Source organism: Phycodurus eques, chromosome 18 (genome assembly GCF_024500275.1).
Source record: "Phycodurus eques isolate BA_2022a chromosome 18, UOR_Pequ_1.1, whole genome shotgun sequence".
Classification (NCBI taxonomy): Eukaryota; Metazoa; Chordata; class Actinopteri; order Syngnathiformes; family Syngnathidae; genus Phycodurus; species Phycodurus eques.
This window is the reverse complement of record NC_084542.1, coordinates 10,476,513-10,499,349: the sequence shown is the minus strand read 5'-3', so window position 1 is coordinate 10,499,349 and position 22,837 is coordinate 10,476,513. Positions and strand designations below refer to the sequence as shown.

The following is a 22,837-nucleotide window of genomic DNA, read 5'->3' as shown; positions in this document are numbered from 1 at the left end:
TAATATGCATGATCATAATAACAACCTCTGGTCAATCTCCCTTTCTTATCATTTTCCTGGATTCTGTAGAAGCAAGTTTTCTTCAAACCCCACCGAAGTTACTGCGGTAAAGCGCTGCATTGTTTAGAACTGCTGTGTCAACCATGGTTGTTTCTCCTGATGTGTATTTTTTGAGTGAGCCGATACCAGAAGGCTCCCCCCGACTCCTTGTGAAGGGCCTATATTTAGGTCCAAGGCCCAAGAGTGTGAGAGTTTACTTGGGTGTTACTATTTAAAGCTGATAGCTTGAACTAAAAGTGATCACTGGAGCTGCATAGGACACTTCCTTGGACTTGTTTTGCAAGTTGATGCACTGTCTCAACGACAGCAAAGTATTTCGAGATTGAAATCAAGACCGCAATCTATCGGAACGTGTGGTGAGATGATGGAGGGCATGGATCATAACGTGCCTCTCGTGGAAGAAATACACATGCGAGTGCTTCGAGAAACGGAAGCGTCGCAGGCGCCAGACGACCAGGCGGACTACCCCTTAGCCGGAGCCAACTCCATCTACTCGGCCATCCTCAGCAGGAACGAGGCCATCAGGGATGCCAAGCGTCTCAAGACGTTCATGGAGCTGCGAGACAAATACGCGAAGAAGAAGGTTCTCTTCGAGGACCCTCTTTTCCCGGCCTGCGACTCCTCACTTTTCTACAGCCACCACAAGCCCCCCATGAAGTTTGTGTGGAAACGACCCTCGGTGAGTCAATGCTCTCACATCGCTCAGGGTGCCACGGTGACACGTCCGCATGGAGCTCTGGGAAAGAATGAGCATGATGCTGAATGTCCCAATTTCTAACCCAAGTGTCCTGACTTGCAGCCCACATAGTGGCTAAATGTGTCTGTCAAAAGTGTTGCATTTATATTATATTAGCAGCAGTACAAGCATATATGCTTATGAGCCAGACAGTTCTCCTTCCCTTGCATAGACTTAACAGGTTCTTTGTTGGCCATAGTTGCGTCTAAATTTAGTGCTGCGTTGATATTACATATAAAGTGATCAATTGTATTTTATTTTATTCTATTTGTTGGAAGTGCTACACTTCTATTATTAGTACTCATATAAGTATCAGTCAGAAGTGACTAATAATACTAATTAATCATGGCTAATCGTATGCAAGCAAAGGGAAGAAATGTAAATAAAATATAACTCCACAAAGTGTAAATTGGTAACATTAAGTTCACCCGCACAATGTACTGACATTTAACATGGGAATTAATTTAAAAAATAAATAAATCCATCTTTAAAATAACAGGCATGCTCCAATTTTGATTGCTTTACCATATGTTTATTATTTTACTTGCGGTTCGCATCATACTGAGCTATTTCTAAGATATTATCCCTTGTGACTAAGGTAATCAAGATATATAGAAACACTTCTTAGTATTATGCAACGCACTTCTTCAAAATACAACTCCAAAAAAAACATTGTTCATTTTCAAAAGTCCAATTTTTCGTATTGGATCTCACTTGGATTGTGCAAGTGTACCTAATATTATGGCCTGCGAGAGTAACGATCAAGACGAAGAACATGTGCTAAAGTGCTTTTATGCTACTAATTATACCACGATGACACTGAATAGTGTAATATTTCACCTTAATTACACATGACTGCCCCAAGTGGGGATAAGAGAAATAGGAATCCCATCTAGGGAGTATGTTCTCTATTCATAACTTGAAGCTACATTTTCACATTCGTGGTCTACCATATGTTTGTGTGCGCATGTGATATAGTTACATATCAAGCTGATTAGTTCCCGACAGTCGCACGAGGCAGCCATTAACAGAGATGTGTAGTGAAGAGGTGCTGGCTGGTCTGGATCAAAGACAACATTGAGAGATGGTGACCTGGAGAACACTCGCAGCTGCTTGCCTCCGAATATGTGACAAATGCAGGAGGGCCTTTCCCGGGTCCCAGCTGGGCTTCGGGTTGCAGGAGTTATGTTTTCATCTTGTCACTCACAGCAAATGTCATATTTAGAGTTGCAAACACAGATTTACTGCAGCAGATGAATTGCCATGTCCACATCCAGTTTCAAACTACTGCACTGTTTATGTTATTATATTTTTTATTGTGAGAACAGAGACAAATTCCTTGTGTGTTTTGGACATACTTGGCAAATAAAGATGATTCTGATTCTGATTTTGTCATTAATACCGGTATTTGTTTGTCCGCCATGTTGGAGGCTGGGCAACCATGATATGGCAGATTTCGTGGTCGATGGGGATTCACGGGGTAGTGTTGTAGCATCTTGCATGCATGACTGTCAAACAATCTGACAACCAGTGAGTCATCAACAAAGCCTTAAATAGGTGGGTGTGGCTGACGGTGGCTGAGAGACTGCAACAGATATTGCTTGATTATAAAATTATGTTTTAGGTTCATTTTCTTTTCTTTCCCGTGACAGGAAATATGTGAAAACCCTCAATTCATTGTGGATGCGGCCAGCAGAACAGACATCTGTCAGGGAGAGTTGGGTAATGTCTCCACGAACCATTTACTATGCAAATGATCATGCATCATACATGCACAAAAATGTCTCTTTTGTTTTAAAGAGCAGCATTTTTTTTTAAAAATATTGTTTTTGCCAAAGTATAGCCTACGTTCTCCAGTTAATGCTCCAAATTATGTGCGTTTCACTGTGACTTTTCTGAATAGCTTGTTATAGCAATTTAAAATAACATACATGCTAGGAACATGTATGTATGTATCTGCTGCTGGCAGGTGACTGCTGGCTGCTCGCAGCCATCGCCTGTCTGACTCTGAACGAGAAGCTTCTCTACAGAGTGATTCCTCCAGATCAGAGCTTCACGGAAAATTATGCCGGAATCTTCCATTTCCAGGTTGTTACTGTTACATTGCAGCTTTACTGTATCCTGTGCAATAATGAACTAAACGTGTGCAGTTATTCTAATTAAACAAACTAAACAATACTGCATATCGGCATGTTTTTAAAAGACAGTTATGTTTTCACTTGAAGCGTTATTGGTTAAATTTAAAATTAGTGTGACTGTCTCATTGTTTTTCTAATATTTTAGACAGCTCCACAGAAAAGGTTCTGAACCATTATTTTTAGTGAATTAAAACTTTAAAAAAAATGTTATTGTAGTCAATTATATATTTGTATTAATTATATATAATTATATATAAATATAACTATGTATATACATTACGCTCTCTGTCCTCAGTTCTGGCGTTATGGCGAATGGATTGACGTGGTCGTGGACGACCGCATCCCCACCTACAACAACCGGCTGGTGTTCACCAAATCTTTCCGAGAGAACGAATTCTGGAGCGCACTTCTGGAGAAAGCTTATGCCAAGTAAGAGTTCAAACCATTCCTCTGTTGAAGAAAAAAAAATAAAAAATGCGAGAGGTGAGCGTGGATTTCTGTAATGGTCGGCCCTTCTCTCAGGCTGAACGGCTCCTACGAGGCTCTGAAGGGAGGGAACACTCTAGAAGCCATGGAGGACTTCACAGGAGGGGTCACTGAGTTCTTTGAGTTGTCTGAGGCACCTAAAGAGATCTACAAGATCATGAAGAAGGCCCTGCAGAGAGGCTCGCTGATGGGCTGCTCCATCGATGTGAGTGCTCAAGATAACACAACTGTTCTGTTTCACACCTCCACCAAGTTTCATGGATTTTTAATTTTTTTTTTGTATGTGCAATCATTCTAAGAAATCAACCAAGTAGAAAAAAACAATCATCTTTTGCCTGCTCACTTGGCAGAGGTAATAATTGCCCATTCAGTTATGTTAATGTATCTCATCCAGGTTACCTACCCCAGTGAAATGGAGTCTAGAACTGAACTTGGACTGGTGCGGGGACACGCCTACTCCATCATAGCCCTGGAGGAGGTAAATCTATGCCACATGCACTTCCGTTTTACTATGAGTGCAAGGTGATATCAAGAAACGCTGCGTTCATTCTAGTGTGACGAGGTGGTAAAGGACAGCAGAATTCGCCTAATTCGCTTGCGCAATCCCTGGGGCCGAGTGCTGTGGAAGGGACCCTGGAGCCCAAAGTAAACCCCCCGCACCCCTGCATGTAATATGGAATGCTTTGAAGATAGTAAGAACTGCAAAATGACACCAAATCGACCCTTTGTGTTTCATGTATTTGCAGTTCAAAGGAATGGGCCACAATTTCTATTGCAGACAGGGACAACCTTAAAAAGCAAACTGTTGAGGAAAGTGAGTTCTGGTGAGTAAAATACAGATTAACCTATTTGTGTCTATCAGAAAACACTACTGATGCTAGTGTTTTCCATTAATATCACAGAATGTTTTTGCTTTTTTTTTTTTTTGGTATGGGGAGAAACAATCCCAAAAACGTAACCCCGCTTATTCAAGAATTTTTGGGCTTAAAAAATGTTTTAAAATGTCTTTTTCACTGCAGTTATAATGAGCATCAATTACTGTATCTGCAGATTTTTGCTTTTCTCTATCGGGCCTGGTACCTATACCCCGCCCATCGTAGACCAAAATATCTGATCAGTGGTCACCATGGCAACAACAGAGATACTATTCCCCTTATTATAAGACAGGGTATCATTAACATGACTTAAGATTTTAAAGCTAAATATTATCTCGTGCTCAGAAAAACATTATAGGGTCTCCTGTGAAGCTTCCCCTTTCATATTTGCACCCAGGATGTCCTTTGACGATTTCAAGAGGAACTACACTAAGCTGGAGATCTGCAACTTGACCCCTGACACGCTGCAGGGCGATGAAAGACACAGCTGGAACGTGTCAGTCAACGAGGGTCGATGGGTCCGAGGCAGCTCTGCGGGGGGCTGCAGGAACTTCCCAGGTGGGGAAGTCAACACAGTGGTACCTTGACTTACGAGTGACCCGACTCACAAGGTTCTCCAGATACAAGCTGTTGCTTGGTCGAAATTCTTTTTTTTTTCTCGAGTTGCAGGCAAGCTATCGTGGCAGCGAACTTCACAAGCAGCAGTTTTGCAGATAGTGAATTCTTTTAAAAAGATGCCAAGTGCTTGCTTCAAGATGTTTATTGCCTTTCCCAGTTGAACTAAACATTAAAAAAATAATTACACGTTTATTTGACAAGTGTATTTGGCCAAACCACATTAACTTTGTCGTCTTAAAATCTGCTAGCTTAATGCTAATACACAATGCAAAACACCATAGACGGGCTAATGTTATTACTGTATGAGCACTATTACTATAGAATAGCTACACACATTGCAGCTTGTTGATTGGTCCAAAAAAACATGTCACCTTCACAACCAGAATGAAGATTGGGAAGAATACAAAACACCAAAAAACCTACATCACATGATAAAATAAAAATAAGTATTTTACATGCAGTGAAAATGGGACAAATTGTAAATATTTTTGGGGACAAATGTAATATATGTTGGTTTGATATGGTTTACTGTCAGTACTATGCATTTTAGGATCTAGCAGTTATGTCCTTTTTGATGCATTACATTATTTGATCAATACTACTTGTTATAACCATACACACAAATCAATACAGCTACTATTAGTCATACATACGTCACAATATAACTAGTAGCATTATGCAACAACCAATTACCTAATTTGATTGATTTTATTACATACTATTGTTAAATATTCAACTTAAGTACAGTACTTTACCTTTATTGTCATATATAATATATATATATTTTTTTTAGCTGATTGCTTAAAAAACTACTAATTCTACAGCCTCATAGTGAGGCATGCCGTTTACATTTTGAACGCCCACTCAACCAACCAAATATTGTTCCACAGATTCTCCAATTCCCATTAACATAATTGAATCCTTCACTTTTAATATAAGACAATCTACTGATTCATGTTTGTACTCAAATACTGAACACGCTTTTTTGACAGATACCTTCTGGACAAACCCTCAGTACCACCTGCAGCTGTACAAGGACGACGACCCCGAGGACCCGCAGGAACTTTGCACCGTGGTTGTGGCTCTCATGCAGAAAGGTCGTCGCATGCAGAAGCAGCTGGGGCCCAGGTTCCTCACCATTGGATTTTCCATCTACGAGGTTACGATTGCGTAACCCGACTTCAACCGACCAGCAGGGCATAAATAACAGATGACTTTCTGTTTTTTTTTTTGCAGGTGCCAAAGGAGGTATGCCCACCCATCCTACAGTAATTCACACCTTATACAAATCATATTAAACCATTAAAACAATGATGGGGCACCAATCTCTAAACTATTTTTTTTTTAGCTTATCATTTTTCGTCCTTTGGCAATGTATTATCTTAAATAAGAATACATCAAATGTTTGATGACTTTCTCCTTTCATACCTCAAGATGTGTGGCCGGAATCGACATCTCCAGAAGGACTTCTTCCTGTATAACGCCTCCAAGGCTAAATGCAAACATTACATGAATATACGCGAAATCACGGAGCGTGTCAGACTGCCCCCGGGAGAATATGTCATTATCCCCACCACGTTTGAGCCTCATCACGAGGGTCAGTTCATTCTGAGGGTCTTCTCCGAGAACAGGAGCACCTCAGAGTAAGGACGCCCGCCGCTCGTTGGTGACTACGATGACATCTACAATGACATCAGGTTCATGTGAATTCATGTCTTTTTATGTTCCTCACAGGGAAGCGGAGAACACAATTGAGACCGATCAAACACGGGTTTGTCCCATGATTGTAGCTATAGTGCAGTTAAAACATAACATAATGCTTCTATTAGGAATTCAATTCAGCGTAGTCAAATTTAGGAATAATATATTTACCTTCACTATCATTTCTCATTATCATATGGCCTGGTGGATCCTTCCCATTTTTTGCCCACAATGAGAACAAGTATTGGGACACCTAGTCTTTACTTCTACCATTCATCCATTTTCTATACCGCTGATCCAGGTTAGGGACTTTGGGCGATTGGTGTCCCAATACTTTTGTCCATGGTAGTATATCTCTTGACACACACTATTTTCCCGTCATTGTTATCTTACAAGCGCAACTAATCTGTTTCATCTCACCGTTCTTGTTTTATTGGTCATCAGCAAGACAAGAAAAGGAAGGACAAGGTAATGGTTTGGACCACTGACATGTTGCACCTACTGTATTGCTAATAAAGACAAAATGTCAGCCAGGATGACACAACAACTGCTAATGAACTCCTCAGTATGTTTCATTTTGTTTTCCAGCCGATTGTATACGTGTCCGATCGAGCATTCGCCAACAAAGAAATCTTGCACGATGGCATTCAGGGGGAGAAGAAGATGCCAAAGGTAATTATGTTTTCTTTTCAACTAAAGCAATGATTGCTTAGTTTCCATGCAGCGAGTATCTGGGGATAATCTGGTGAGATCCTGTGTCAGTTATGGCTCTGTAATGTAATCTAGCATGGGTCAAATAACATCACTGGGGATAAAATAATTGACCTTCCTGCCAGCTGAGCTCGTGACACCAGCACCTGTTTTTTCCCCCTCATGTGCTCATGTTCACCTTTGCTAGTGATAGGAAAATCATGCATCGACTGATGAGATTTTGAAATGTATTTCCTTGTGTTGACCAGAAAAAACTCCTCCAGCCTGAGGAGGAAACTGAAGAGGAAAAAGAGTTCCGCCTCATCTATAAAGAAATCGCTGGCGATGTAAGTAAACAGACTATTTCAACCTGCAGTATTGTATTTAACATTACCACTCATCCACCCCGTCAGGATATGCAGATCTGTGCCAATGAGCTCCAGACCATTATGAAGACCGTGGTCTCCTCCAAATGTGAGCTGACTTACAGAAACACCATCCTGTGTCAAGTGGAACCCCCCCCCCCCGCCAATTCCAACTGGTTCTTTTTCCGCAGTGCACGAAAAGACGACAGAGGGTTTCAGCTTGGAGACATGTCGCAGTATGATTGCCCTGATGGATGTATCCTTACACTAATCTGTTATGTGTGTTTATGAAGAGGCAAATGGCCAGGGGCCCACTGTACTTCATTTATGGTTCCTAGTCTGTCAGTGCTGCCATATAGTAGTAAGGCAGGTACAGGTCGGTAGCTAGGTGGAAAGGAAGGATAGGTACAGTGGATATGAAGAGTCTACACACTCTTATCCACCATTTTCTGTGATGTAACATATGAGCTCAAGATAAAAAAAATTTTTAACAGTACATTACAAAAAAAAACTTTTCATATCCATTGTAGGTAGGTATAATCTAGGTGGGCTGGTACTAGGTAGGTCAGTAGGTGTCTACCTCGGCTAAACAGTAGTTAAAATACGGTGGAACATTTCTCTCACTGCGGTTTTTCCATAACTAAGCCAAATTCCAGACAGACGGGACAGGAAAACTAAATTTCCAGGAGTTTAAACACTTATGGAGAAAAATTAAGCAGTGGGGTGTATGTGTATTTTCCTTCCATTGTTATTGTTACATTATCATTTCACGGCTCGTAAAACTGATTGTGATGATGCGCGTTTGCAGCTGATCTTCAAAGGTTACGACAAAGAACACGCTGGCTCCATTAGCAGTTTTGAAATGAGAAACGGCGTTAATGATGCAGGTGAGCAGCATCACAGAACCCCTCATGTTCAGTATTATCATCGGTACTCGTACGATATGATGTGATATATTAACAAGCGTTCTTGTCTACCTCAAGTAATCTCACGTGTCAATCTGATCTCTGTGTCATGTTTTTGTTCACAAAGGCCTCCACCTCAACAAACAGTTGTATGACATCATCGCCATGCGCTACGCAGACCAGCACCTTAACATAGACTTTGACAGCTACATATGCTGTTTTGTCAGACTGGAAGGCATGTTCAGTAAGTATATATTTTACGATATTGTTAAACATTCGCAAGTGGTGTGTTTATCGTCAAATATGTTTTGTGTCTCCTGTAGGGGCTTTCAATGCTTTTGACAAGGATGGAGATGGACTAATCAAACTCAATGTGCTCGAGGTGAGCCATATTTATTATTCTAAAGACAGCATAGTCATTGTTTTACTATACAGGTAAGTAACAACATTGAAATGGTATTGGGTTTCTGAAAACCATTTTCCCCTATGTTTAATGAATCTGTACAATTAAGTTTTTTTTAAAAAAAAAAACTTTTTGAACTACTAAACACGGTGGATGACTGGTTAGAGCGTCAGCCTCACAGTTCTGAGGACCCGAGTTCAATCCCCGGCCCCGCCTGTGTGGAGTTTGCATGTTCTCCCCGTGTCTGCGTGGGTTTTCTCCGGGCACTCCCGTTTCCTCCCACATCCCAAAAACATGCATTAATTGGAGACTCGAAATTGCCCGTAGGTGTGACTGTGAGTGCGAATGGTTGTTTGTTTGTATGTGCCCTGTGATTGGCTGGCAACCAGTTCAGGGTGTACCCTGCCTCCTGCTCGATGACAGCTGGGATAGGCTCCAGCATGCCCGCAACCCTAGTGAGGAGAAGCGGCTCAGAAAATGGATGGATGGATGGATGGATGAACTACTAAAATACAGGGCTGTGCGCAAATCGGTGGTGACTCGAATTGGCATTTGAGTTTGCGAATCGAATCAGAATTTTCAGATTCGAATCCCAACGAATCAAAAAATAACACGACTTACTTTCTTCTGATAAGAGCTGCAATGCTGCCACACCGCATTTACTTAAAAAAATAAAATAAATATCTCACCATATATAGCCTTTGTTAATGGCCGACGCCATTTTGACGCACCGCGCATGTGATCGAGAAGTCCGATGGCGGTGCTCGAGGAGCTGGACGAATGTTCATGGCAGATGATTGACGAGAGCTAGCCAGCCAGAAGCTAACTCGCTGACTCTTGTCAATACAATGTCAATCATCTGCCAAAAATAAAAACGTTTAACAGTTGGACATAACTACTGGGGTAAAGGTCGTTTTCAAATTATTAAATTGGATTTTTCATTTGTTGAACAATGACATGTCTTTATTTCGGAATAATACAAGGAGTAATGATTCTATTTATATTAGTAAATATTATATACATATTTTTTTTCACTTAATTAAAAAAAAAAAAACAATGTTTTAACCCCCCCCCCCCCTCTTGTTCCCTTTTAGTGGCTTCAGCTCACCATGTATTCTTAAACATCTCCACAACTGACCCAGCTTTTCGATGAAGTAACAAGTCTTAATGGGCAAATATCATTAGAATAAAAATATCATTATCATAATTTATGGAATAATGCAATGTTATCATAGTTTGGAGTTCTGTTTTAAAATGAGATTTGGCCAATATTTTGAAGGAGGAATAAAGCCTTTTGGGTTGATGAACACGATTGTTTACATCATTTGACTGCTTTGCATATTCATTCAGTTACATACAAGCAACACACTGACGAAAGTATCAAGACACCTGGCCAACGGCCCTGAGAGAGGACTTGTTTCTCAATCTCTGTTCTAGCTCATGCCAAAAGGTGGTTGGTGGGGTTGAGGACAAGGTTCCTGTGCAGGTTCTTCCACACTAAACAAATCTATGTATGTTGGTTGGTACAACATTTTCGGCAAATTTCTAGAAGCTAAGACTAGCTAAGGGATTTTGGCAAAATGTACAGTAGCTAACATTCATGAGAATCAATGAGTATTATTGGGCATTTGGTGCAATATTTAACGTTACATATACAATAACGGGTACCGTGCTTTGCCATGAGTGGGTATGCATACAAACTAATAGAGGATTTTTATGTACTGATTGAAATCAACACTCCAGTACCCAATACTTTTAACATTTAATTTTTCTTTATAGACCAATCAGAATTCTTAGCACAATTTTCAATTCATATGTTCTGGTTAATGCATATTTATTTCTATGGGAAGATTTTTGTCCTGTTTTATTTCTAGAAATGAGCTGTTGCTGCTCTGTACATGTTTATTCCACACTCACACTCAGAACAATACACAATTACATATAAGAACAAATTAAAAAAAATCTTCAGGTAATTGCCATGATTTAATTAGGGGGGGGGAATTAACCCTACAGACTTGTCCACACAAATGATACGAACGCAACAGACATTTCAACACGTGCGTTCTCATTGGGAGTCTGAATGATACGTGAAAGTATGGAAACACGAAATGAGAAAAGAGAGGGGAGATGGGGGAAAAAAAAAAACTGCATCAGCAGACCTTCCCTCATGACTCCACCTTACTGTCCACGTCCACGTGACTCTGCATATGCTCAGGAAGCTCCTGCAGATAAGACAACGCTCGTTCCATACATAATATCAATTGAGTAATTAACTTATGTAGTTAACTCTGGGTTGTTGTACTACCTGCTTGACTGCCTGCTGTGTGGAGAAAAAAGCGCTGCATCCTCTCCAGCGACACACGACCGCCTCCAGACTGGGATTGCTGTGGTCTGCGACGAGGTGCTGGACGAGGTGCTCCGCCATGCCGAATATCAGAGAGCAATTTTGCCACTGCCAAGAACACAAAACATAATGGAAGAGTCACTTTTTTGGTTTTTGGAGAACAAAAAGATGTTTTTTTCGGGTTGTCTCTTCATCAATGTTGGTTGCTCTGTTTGATTTTCCTGGCCACACTTTTTGATATTGTCAGTGTCCATTAACTTTTAGTCCAAACCACAAATGAAATATATTTGAGTTGTATTTCCCGATTTAAAAATAAAATAGCAGTATTATGCAAAGATTTTCCCATTATAATTCATAAAAGATTCTTACTATTGTGACACGATCATCCAAAGTACAAAAGAGATCCTAAAAAGATGTTTTACCCAGCAGCGGTAGTTCTTCATCAGGTTGAGTTTCACAGCTCGAACGCTTCCATCATAACAACCCGTGTAGATCTGTATGAAACGAGCGAGACGATGAAGTGCCACCACGGTGAATCAGTGACAATCGGCCATCTTTAAAGTCCACCTACCACGCTCTTGTGGACGGCCATGCACATCACCATGTCACTGTGACCACCGTACACCTGCAAGCGGTCGTGGGACTGGGAAGCAACATGAACAGAATTGATCGATAAATTGCATCTCCGTCACCTTTTTGAATACATTACTGTGAACGCTCACAAACAGATGTAACACGCCACCAAAAAGGCCCGCCTTTTACATATTTAACACAAAGACACCATAGTATTTTCCTATTTTCTATACGTTATGCTGGCAGTTTTTGTGTTTAAATACGTTAAAGCGTCTGGGGTGGTAAAAACGTCTGAGCTTTCTATATCGCAGATTTCTATGATAGTAGGTGGGTCTAGATTACAACATATTCCCCTTGAAGAACAGAGGTTCACAGGACACAAATTTGAGAGTTTTTTTTCCTACCTGGAGCTCGTAAACACGAATCAGCTTGTCCAGACAGGCGGTGATCATCACTTTCCCCAAGATGACGATGGCCGTGACCGCATGAGCGTGACCCTTGTAGATCCGCAGCAACTCACCCGTCTACAAATAGAAAACAGACACAGAGGCAGGAACACAAACATGAAAGGACGATTCGCAGCATGATTCTGATTCTGATAAAGATGATTCTGATGTCTCCCCAGATACACTTGTAGGATTTACTTCCAGGGTGGGCAAAGAATGGCCCGTGGGCCGAAGATGGCCTGCTCCGTTCTTTAATCCAGCCCACTGTGCGTTGTGTAACATTTGTTGTAGTATGATGTTTTTTTTCCCCTAAAATTGATTACGGAAATTTAAATGTATTTATTCTGTATTTTAAATTGTATCCATTCAATAACTGGTTAACTGCTTCCTGAAAATAATAAAAAAAATAACAATAAAAAAACAATATTAGATAGCTATATTAGCTAGATTACCTACATTTGATCAGGCAGACAAAACAGATAGATCGATCGATAGATAGACAGACAGACAGATAAAAGACAGGGCTTTTATTATTTGGCATATCATATATCTTTTACACTTACGTGGATATTGTGCGCATGAACAGATGTGTCGCTGGAGCCGCTGAACACCAAGTCATTCACCACCTGGAAGATCCCAAACAGAAGTCAAGTACAGTGAGTGAACCGGTCTGGCATTAGGCCTATTTGCTGCTTTTATGGGGAACCTATCTTCTGTTCTTCGCGGGTAAGCTCACCTATTTGCTTTTTTTGTGCATAAGCCGAAGCCATGTCTGATGTAAAATATTTGCTTTGGTGCTGTGAACTGAGGGGAAGCGCTTCATTTAGTCAACCTAAGCCTTGTCTTATAGGAAAAAAAGGGCCTTTTGTATTCTCCCCATTCCATTGCTCTCGTCCCTTGTTATCTGTGTGTTGTGTTTTATCTTTTTTTTTTAAAGAATTAGCACCGGGTTACCTTGTATGACAGTTAAGAATGTTAAAATTTAAACTTAAAACATTGCTTGTACAGTTAATAAATAGAACAGAATTAGCCTTTTGTGACCCAAAGTCATCTGATATAGGCTTCAACTCACTGGCAACCTTGATGACAAACGGCATGAAAAATGTAAGGATGGATCATTTTCAAGCATCTGTCCCCTCACCTTCATACAGAGAACAGTCTTGCTGTGGCCTTCCAGCGAGCGTAGCAGCAAACCGCTCTTGGCATCTCGCACACTGATGGTGCTGTCATAAGAGCCGACCAGCAGCACCCGTCGGGCGCCCTCCTGCGCCGTGCCCAGGCAGCTCACCCCTCGGGGGCCGTGGCACTCGAACACATCCAGCGGTTTTAAAGTCTACATTTAGGGAGTTTGACATCATTTTAAAAAGATTGCAAATAACCAGTTCGGGCAGGGTAATATGGCCTTAAAATAAAGTCAGATTTATTTATCTTTTTTCACAAAAATACACTTTCTGATTTTAATAGATGTTTACCCCCTTCACTTTTGGAAAAAGCACATGTCAATAACCCAAAAAAAAAATACAGACACAAAGTTGCTAATTTTGGCAACACTGATGAAGCTTTCGTAAACTAGTTCCACTTTGCATGGACCCCGCTTAAAAGATATCTTAAAAAATAAAGATTCTGACAAATAAACTTAACTAAATTGATATCGAATTGATGAATCGCCCAGCCAATCATCTTTGTGTATGTGGATAGTTTACCTTTAAATCAAAAGTGGCCACTGATCCACTGGCGAGGCCAATAAACAGTGTGTTCCAGGCAATGTGCAAACACAGCACTCTGTCTGTGAGCGAGATGGTCTCCAGACACTTCTTAGACTGGGGGCAAAGGGGAAAAAAACGCAATCAAGACTGTACTTTTTGGGATCGATGTTGGTTCGTACTGAGAGGTTTCTCCTGATGTTTTGTACCTTAATGCTGTAGATGCGAACAGTCTGGTCACTGGAGCCAGTGTAAAGTCTGGCTGGCATGTTGGGAAGGGAGAAGACCAGCAGGCTGTTGATTTTGTTTGTGTGGCCCTCAAACACGACTTGCCATTCCCGGTTCTGTCAGAGGGAAATGTGAATAGTTTCAGATGGTCATTGTTCAGATGTGACTGTAGAATATGTTACTAAAGGTACATCTCAAGAATGTACGACATTTTTAATACAAGTGGTGTGCGTGTGCGTGTGTGTGTGTGAACATTGCTGCTGCATCAGTTAAATTCCCCTCACAGAATATATATAAAGTATCTATCTCTCTCGAATTAGGAATAATCATGTTTTGAGTGGTCGTGTACCGCCAGATTGTAGGCCCGCGCTGTGTTGTCTGCTGAGCCTGTGTACAAGAAACCCTCATGGACTTCCAGAGCGTGAACGGCGCCCGTGTGATTCGAGAAGGCTCCCAAGGCTAACTCCTCCTCATTCTCCTCTTCCTCCAAAGTCACCTCAACAGCATCTGAAACAAGAATTCAAGTGATGTCAATAGTAGCAACCAATACACAAATAAGTACTGTTACGTTCAATTCTATGCATTTTTATTTTTATTTTGCTTTTCCTATTCAATTTGTGGGAATCCTCTATTGGTGTGTCAACTACAATAATAAGGTACCTAAAGGATGGAGCTCACTGATTAGATGACAGTAGCTGTCAAAAGTTGTGTATGGTAGCAAAAGCGCTGGCGCCTCTCCCAGCGGACTTGGTGAGAGAGGCTTGGTACGCCCTGGACTGGTCGCCATTCAATCTCAGGGCGCATATAGACAAACAACCATTCCCACTCAGATCCATACATATGAACAATTTGAGTGATGGACCTAAAACATGTTTTTGGGGATGTGGGAGAAAGCTGGAGTACCTGCAGAAAACCCACGCAGACACAGGGCACTAGTCTACTATGCTACCCCCTCTAATAGCATATGCCAAATAATTTGAAACAGTTTACAGTCGTATGGTACCTGGACCTACGGAGTGGAGCCAGACACACTGAGTATCGGGACTGGTAAACAAAGAGGCATTACAGGGGATGAAATTGGAAGAACACCAAATTGCCAAAATGACCGTGTCGAACTGAACTGATCACTTTGTCTCTTCATCATGTTCCTGACACACAATGAGAAACGTGGTACCCACCTGGTGGAGGAGTGGGTTCACTTTCAGACAGACCAGGCCTTGGGCTTTTCCTAAGAGAAGGTGAGAAGAGAGCACGTTTTGAAACGGAACAGTTTCAGCAATAATTTAATCGATAAGAGAACAGAACTCAAGCTCACATCTTAAAAGGGTTTTGCTGACTTGTCTGCGTGCCTGAAGAGATGCACTCCACCCTACCACATTCAGGAGGCACCGCTTTTGGACCTGGCACCTTTGAAGACAGATCAGGTGAATCCTCATTCTCGGATTCAGCAATGTCGATGACCACCATTTTGGGTTCCGTCACCTCCACCAAGTCATCGCTCTCATCGCCTTTGTCATCAATCACTGTTGCAGCAGATTCATTATCATCTCGTTTAGAGAGAGGCCTTGTATCATTTCCTTTTACCGGTTCTGCAGATTGATGTTCTTTACTCTCATCCTTGGCATCAATTATGACAACCTCCTTGTTTGACAAGCTTTTGGTCCGCTCCGTCATCCAGACACTCTTTACTTGCTCCTGCTGCGTACAGAAAGCCTTGGATGGATTTGAAGCCTCTGCCCTGGTTTGCTGGCTCAGAGCTACAGCAGGAAAAGCCACAGTGGGCAGCGAGGGGAGAGGCATAGGGCGCGTCGCCTCGGCATTGGAGGTTTGAGCTTGTGGACTCGGCTCTCCAGAGGCGGTCGGGATCACGGTTTCTTGTTTAAACGGTATCCCGGGTGTAGCGAGGAAGGCCTGGTTAGGCCGGTCGACGGAAGGCGCCGAGGCGGAGGTTTGGTGGATGTTGGTGGGAGGGACAAAGACGTTGGGAGAGGACACGGAGGATGAACTGGGATGAATGACATCCGGAGATGCTCTTGCTGAGGTAGTGGCTACCTGCCCCACATTAGAGCTCCCGGAATACACTTCTGGAAAAGATCACAAGAGGAAATCTATAAAAAGGATATACGGAATATAATTCATAACTAAATAGAAGTATAACTATATAACTGAGTAATTAACAATATTTAAGTAACTGCAATTACAACTAAACATGCTTTTAATGTCTTCGTAATATGCCTATTGAATCTGACTCCTGCTATTAAGATTCTTTATAAATTGGGAAAACTATGCCGCATAAGCCGATGGAATTTGACTTTGAAGCCAAAGTACAATACCTTGCATGCCCTGTAGTATCTCAATGCGCTTTGCTCTCAGACTGTCCACCTCTGCAGTGTACTAAAAGGACAGCAAGGAATCAAGGCTTTGAAAACTTTCCAATCAAGGCATTCTTTCTTCACTACATGCATTTCATTGATGAAGTGGTACCTGTTGCCTTAACAACATGAGTCTTTGTACTTCCACGTAGGCCACTTGTAAGGCATTACGGGCATGGACCAGAGACTTGTCCACATCCTGCAGCGAGTGACTCAGCGCCTCTTCCCTGAGGGACACCGCCAAAAGCTTGTCCATATGGTCTTGGTCTACAAAGGAAAGGCAAAGAGAGAAGTGCTGGAAATACTTGAAATTAGCATGGGAGCAACAGATTACTAATAGTTACAGTGCATGAAATATTAGGATTACCCTTGTTTGACTTTTTTGGTTTCCTCCTTTTTACAACTGCCTCCTTATCGGGAACACCATATCCCTGCAGGAACACACACATGAATACCAATCAAAACAGGAAACTTTGTTCAATGCACAATGCAACCCCTATTTCCTATTGGAAATATTTGGAATTGATGTCAACCGTCATCATGAGACAAATTGTGTTCGACTTATTTTTTTCAATACAGTGATCCCGGGGCTGTATTGCGGTTTACAGTTCACGCCACTGCTACACAGATTTTTAAGAGGTAGTTTTTTTTGTTTTGTTTTTTTAATGGGTTTTTACAGTACAAAGAGGAAGCAACTTTTGGCTTCTGTCACTCGCATGATTTGCGTGGCAGAGGCTGATGCACCCCCCTCCCCCTTTTATTTTTTATTTTTAATCAGGCTGTGGACCAGCATTGGCTGGGAATTGGTGCACTGACCGGGAATTTAATCTGTGCCATCTGTTTGTTTGTATTGCTGCTCCGTTTGTGTTCACATAGCAGTAGTTTGAAGGTTTACAGTTACTGTAACACCTATGCTAATTTCCTTTGGTTGAACATCTTTATATATGCAATGTTTAATGTTGTTTTGTGTGTCAGTTTTACAGTACATTTCTGGGAGTGAAAAATAAAAATGATGTGCCTTTTGAGCGAGAACAAGCGCTAAGGAATAAGTTTGTGATTTAATAATTTTAAATTTATTTAAAGCATGTGTGAGGGGTGAGATTTTTTTTTTTTAATAGTCTCTCTGGATCACATACTTTCACTTATTGTGGGTGGGTCAATAATGTATAAACGGGGGTTGACCACTACATTACACTTTCAAAAATAAACTAACTTGTAGTTGTTGGTGTTTCCTTTTGTTGGCGCCACTTTTTCCATTCTCATGTTCCACCTTCGCTGAGATTGCCGCCACCGTCAGACGCTCAACGGGTGCTTGTGTGCTTGACTGGGTCTCAAAACGAGACGCACTCAGTGTCGTTTCGTGGGTAGGAGGGAGAGCCGCAGAAGGCAGACAAGATGGAGGAGGAGCAGGAAGAGAATGAGTCAGCGGCCTGTGTGCGTTGGAGAGCGACTCCCAGTGGAAGCCTTCTGAGAGCATCAGGTCTTCGTCCACACTCAGCTCAAACGCAGTTTTGTTAGGCAGAGTTTTCGCCAACTGAATTCCAAATCTAGAACAAAAGACAACTAACTCATGATGGTTAAGAAAAATGCCATGACCTTAAAGCTTCCACATGGCTTTTCACTATCAGGTCATCACACCAGGACATACTGACAAAAATGATTATGGCTCTGGAAAGCCCTCGTCAAGAGCTTTCATATGAGAAATGAGTCAATGGCTGAAATTGCACTGTATGGTTTAAGTGACACAATTCAAGATTGTTTTACTCCCAAGTGGCACAATTGGGATCTGTGTCACTGCAGCATAAATAGAAAAAAAATGCATGGTATTAGATCAGAATCAGGCCTCTTCTAAAGTGGACAACAATCCGACACGTATTGGACGCGTGTGAAGTGTAAATACACAGATAATACACCATTCATGTGAGCTCGACGTCATCGTAATACACCGTTCGGTTTACGTACAGTTTACACACCGGTCTCTGCCCAAACAACAAGTAAACATGAGAAAACACTCTTAACGTTTAACTACAGCGAAAGCGTAGACCATAAAAATGGTCTAAACATGCGACATTGGAGGGATGTCAATTATTAAATAAGCAAAATAATTGCCAACTGCAGCCAGTGGACTAACGTGGAGGTTACCCTCATTTAAAGCCATAAAAATTAAGAGTCAGCTTACACCAACTAAATTCCATTAACATTTGATATTTCTATTTCTGTATTATCATTGATTTCTTTGTCATCACTGTCCAACGTTGTCACCTGTAGACTTCTTTATATGAAATTTGGGCATGTGTGTGTCACTTGTAATGGACATGGAAATAGACACGATTAAACCAGAATTGGGCACTTGGACCTACATAAACTTGAACAAATGAGTAGTGCCGTGCAATGTGCAGGATGCTGCAATTACTTTACATGGGGTCCAGAGGGAATTATGAACATTTCCAAATAGCAGTCAGTCTTCCACACAAAACCTTCAGGCTTCTGCTAGGATGTAAAAAAAAAAAAAGTCAGGAAAAGCTCACTAGAACATCTGAAATGGATTGTGGGTCAATCAGAGGCACTTTAAATGGTGGCAGGTGTGTGTTGACTCCCATTAAACATGAGTTTAAATTTGACTGGTAAATTCTAAAACCAGGCAAGGGCGCGTAAACTTGTCATTTGACATAATAACAATTGCTTATTTGCACCTATCCCCTCCAAAAATTGCATGTTTTTTTGTTTCCAAATAAGTTGTACAGGTTATAAGTCACATTAATGGTGGGAAATAATTTGAAATGACTAACCACCCCATGGGCAAGTTGCCCAACAGATCACAAGATCAAAAAGCGTTGACGATGAACCTCTCACCTGGGTGTCCCTTCTTTCCTCATCTGCTTGCTCTTCTTCATCTCATTGTACATTCGCCTCCAGCGTTGCTGAAACGCGGCCCCGGATAGAGCGGAAGTTGTTTGGCTCACCTTCCTCAGACCGCCCTCTCTTGGCTTTTGAACGGCCGCTGCTTTGTGCGCGATCCGAACCTTCGTTTTGGAGCCGAGCGGCTGACTTGTTTTGCTGCTGGCTGAGGATCCGGGAGTGTTAGCTTTAACTGTTACGCTCTTCAGTGGGGTGGTTTTGCCAGTTTTTACACCAGCCGGGACGGTGGTGTTGCCCTGCGTCGTCAAGGTGGATGTTTTGGCGGGAGCGGCGGCGGTGTGAGTTGCAGCAAGCTTGTCCAGGGCCTCCTGTGAGGAGCAAGGCTCAGACACCAGTGCACCCGCCTCAGCGCTTTGCTTTCGTGCTTCCCGATCCGCCCTACACGGCTCTCGCACACCCAGCGCCCGTCTAATTTCCTTAAGCATGGTGGTGACATCCATTTCTTGGATGAGAACAGGCTTAGGCTGAGGGTTAGAAGCAGTCGCGCTTTGTTGCGGTTCGGACAATGTACGCAGCTCATCCTGGTTGAAGATGACGCTTCCTTTATTTGGGAGCTGATCGCTGGTGAAGTCGGCCATCTCCCCACACTGGTACAATCTATTGTAGTTGCTAAAATTCTCCATCCCGGGCCACTGCAACAGCTGCGATGAGCCACACGTCTGGCTGCTGCTGTGTTGGGAGCCGTTGCTTTTGGCAGCAAAGTTCTGGTTCACAAGCTGTTTTTTATCCTTGTTTTGGAAGACAGCAGTGTGGTTGCCTTTCTGCTGAGGCCCCAGCAGCTGTTGTTTGAATGCATTTACACCAGATCCTTGATGCATCACCTGATGCCGTCCACTGGCTCTCTGCGTATATCCAGAATGGTTCTGGCCTGCCAGTTTCTTCCGTTGCTTTTTTTCCTTCTTTGACACTTTTTTCCTGTGAAGTAAACACGGACGTGAATTCTGAGTACTTGAATAAACAAACAAATGAACAGAAAAATCATAAAGGTTCAAATCATACCTCTCTTTCTTGAGCATCTTGTTTCTCTTGAGGATACCCTTGATCGTTTCCAGGTTGAGAGTCTTGTGAAGTGAAATGGGTTTTACGTTTGTACACTTCAGACTCCTTAAATTGGCTTGATGTTGAGCGGCCGCAATGTGCTGGGCGTACTGATCAAGACCCATGGAGGACACCTGACACGCCTGGCAATCGTGACACGAAACACTAAAAAGATGGAATGAGAGAGTAGCATATTTACCCCTGCTCCCACAAGCTGTAAACACATTTAAACTAATCCGAACACAAATCAACACATTAAGACACACTTTTTAAACCCATTGTAAACGTGTTTCAGCACAAAAAAAAAAAAGCATAAGGTACAGAAAATCTGCATACTGTAGTATCTGAGTTAGACGCATGCATGTGCTTTTAAGAGGCAGGGTCTGGTGTGACGTCGGTCGGCGATTTTGCGTGTCTGGGGAAAGCTTTGGACGTAGCAGCTTCTACGCGAGTGTGCTTATGGTGTTTTAATGATCTACCCAGCATTCAATAAACGGTTGACTCTAGTCTTTCGGTACTGTCTAAAGAACTGCTATCCTTGTCAACAATTCACACCCATGGATAATTTAAAGCCGTCAATGAACCCAAAATCCATTTTTGGGAATGTGCGAATAAGTCAGAGTACCCGCCCAAGCACGGGGAGAACATGCAAATTCCACACAGGATGGCCTGAGCAGAAATCTGACCCAAAGCCTCAGAACTGACATGCATGTTTTTGGAATGTGGGAGGAAGCCAGAGTACCCGAAGAAAGCCCACACATGCACAGGGAGAACATACAGTACAAACTCCCCAAAGAAAAGACAGCTGAGGTTTGAAACCATAATCTCAGAACTTTACGGCAGACGTGCAGAAAAACCATTCAATTGAACAAAATGTCACTTACTTGCCCAGCAATAATTCAAGCTCTCTGTGGTGCGCCATACTATGCATGTGGTCATGTATTTCCTACAAGTGACACACACGCACACACTTCAATATAAAACAGCATCACCACGCATATAAACATCCTTTAACTTAAAATTGACACTTACATGTTTCACAAGCATCTCTCGGCACAAGATGCAGTAATTACTTTTTTTCTTCTTTTTGTTTTTCTTTGGCAGGAACGGGTTGCCCATGGTATAAGGAACTACAACATTTGCCATATCTGCAAAAGAAACCATTAATTCAGCAGTGGCGGGCCATGCATTTGGTACCTGGACTTTCAGTAAGGATTTACCAGACTTAATCCACTATCACCACCACTTATCATGTCGCAATGATCGAAACCATCAGTACTATAATCATCTAATAAAAAGGACAAAACCATGAAACGTTCAAATAAAATAAAATCATACTTACCAGAACTGCTGATTATTAAATGTACTGCGTTAATGTGTTTTGCTAGTCGAAGTTGTAATGTCGAATTACATTGCCCTGCACTACTGATTCTGAAGGCCTTTGGCAGATATTTAGCTTGTAAATCCCACCACTGTATGAGTAAATGACTAATTAATGCATTTAATTAGAAATAACCACATCCAGAATGCACGGATGCATGTCGTCCTGATTTAGTAGTAACAAATGCATGACTGACAAAAGTCTCATTGTGAATCAATATTTAAAAAACAAAAAAACAACGTCCTAATAATACACCAGATATGGACTCGGCAGCCGACATTCGTCTAGTAGGTTGTAAGCACATATATTTCGCCTGAAATAAACTGCTGCAAAAGCAGGCAGCAAAAGTAGTCGCTTACACGTTCACACTTACCGGAATATTTGATCGACAATCAAAGCTGTCGACAGAAGATAGAAATGTTACACAAAGGTTCACATGGTGATAAAACAGAATCACTGTAGCGCCGCCATGTTTGTTGACGTCAAAAATCCCCCACCCTCGAATAAGACTGACAATCTTTATTCAGCATTTTTTTTTTAAATAAGGCATTTAAATAAATAGACGTCAAAAGAAATTCAAAAAGTATATTTGAAATTCTGAAAAAATCTAACGTTTTGATTTATTGGTAACAAGGACGCTTTATTAGGATTCCCACGTCGTTTTTAGGCGGGAGACGTCCTGCTCCCAATATTATTGGCTCCAGGACACACGCCACTGACTATGATTGGCTGTTGTATATGCCTGTAGAACACGCCCTAACTGCTACTGGATGGGGAAAGTTGTCGTTTAGGCGTAATAATTCCCAATAACCTTAACCCATCCTAAACCGCCTTAAACCCCAACCATGGCTCTAAA

At 41.8% G+C, this 22,837-nt stretch overlaps 2 protein-coding genes across 2 annotated transcripts; one reads left to right on the top strand and one right to left on the bottom strand.

Moving 5' to 3' along the window:
* Positions 1–421: 421 nt before the first annotated feature.
* Positions 422–10,210, top strand: capn3b (calpain 3b). The gene is made up of 23 exons (XM_061703966.1): positions 422–739; positions 2,449–2,518; positions 2,766–2,884; positions 3,230–3,363; positions 3,457–3,625; positions 3,815–3,898; positions 3,974–4,065; positions 4,167–4,244; positions 4,693–4,853; positions 5,906–6,072; positions 6,150–6,161; positions 6,348–6,556; positions 6,648–6,684; positions 7,059–7,082; positions 7,203–7,286; positions 7,574–7,651; positions 7,718–7,778; positions 7,861–7,925; positions 8,326–8,394; positions 8,478–8,556; positions 8,702–8,818; positions 8,898–8,956; positions 10,072–10,210. Exons 1-23 carry the CDS (start codon positions 422–424, stop codon positions 10,096–10,098), a joined length of 2,313 nt encoding a protein of 770 aa, XP_061559950.1. The 3' UTR covers positions 10,099–10,210.
* Positions 10,211–10,698: 488 nt separating this feature from the next.
* Positions 10,699–22,823, bottom strand: znf106b (zinc finger protein 106b). Its single transcript, XM_061705030.1, has 21 exons — positions 22,355–22,823; positions 21,633–21,748; positions 21,485–21,546; positions 20,562–20,765; positions 19,497–20,477; positions 17,857–18,190; positions 17,011–17,074; positions 16,756–16,910; positions 16,605–16,665; positions 15,587–16,355; positions 15,450–15,499; positions 14,621–14,778; positions 14,253–14,387; positions 14,044–14,160; positions 13,482–13,673; positions 12,904–12,966; positions 12,299–12,418; positions 11,893–11,964; positions 11,744–11,815; positions 11,283–11,429; positions 10,699–11,199 (listed from the first exon to the last, which is right to left on the bottom strand). The coding sequence occupies exons 2-21, from the start codon at positions 21,744–21,746 to the stop codon at positions 11,143–11,145; spliced, it is 3,927 nt and encodes a 1,308-aa protein (XP_061561014.1). The 5' UTR covers positions 21,747–21,748; positions 22,355–22,823; the 3' UTR covers positions 10,699–11,142.
* Between the last annotated feature and the right edge of the window lie 14 nt (positions 22,824–22,837).

What these genes read in the sequence shown, in the direction of transcription:
- capn3b (XM_061703966.1), top strand. Translation starts at nt 422, where the DNA reads ATGATGGAGGGCATGGATCATAACGTGCCTCTCGTGGAAGAAATACAC. An exon ending in GGGCTGCAGGAACTTCCCAG is followed by an intron (nt 4,854 to 5,905) that starts GTGGGGAAGTCA and finishes CTTTTTTGACAG; the next exon opens with ATACCTTCTGGACAAACCCT. An exon ending in ACAAGAAAAGGAAGGACAAG is followed by an intron (nt 7,083 to 7,202) that starts GTAATGGTTTGG and finishes TTTGTTTTCCAG; the next exon opens with CCGATTGTATACGTGTCCGA.
- znf106b (XM_061705030.1), bottom strand. Translation starts at nt 21,746, where the DNA reads ATGGCAAATGTTGTAGTTCCTTATACCATGGGCAACCCGTTCCTGCCA. An exon ending in TGGCCGTCCACAAGAGCGTG is followed by an intron (nt 11,816 to 11,892) that starts GTAGGTGGACTT and finishes CGTTTCATACAG; the next exon opens with ATCTACACGGGTTGTTATGA. An exon ending in CACAGCAGGCAGTCAAGCAG is followed by an intron (nt 11,200 to 11,282) that starts GTAGTACAACAA and finishes TCTTATCTGCAG; the next exon opens with GAGCTTCCTGAGCATATGCA.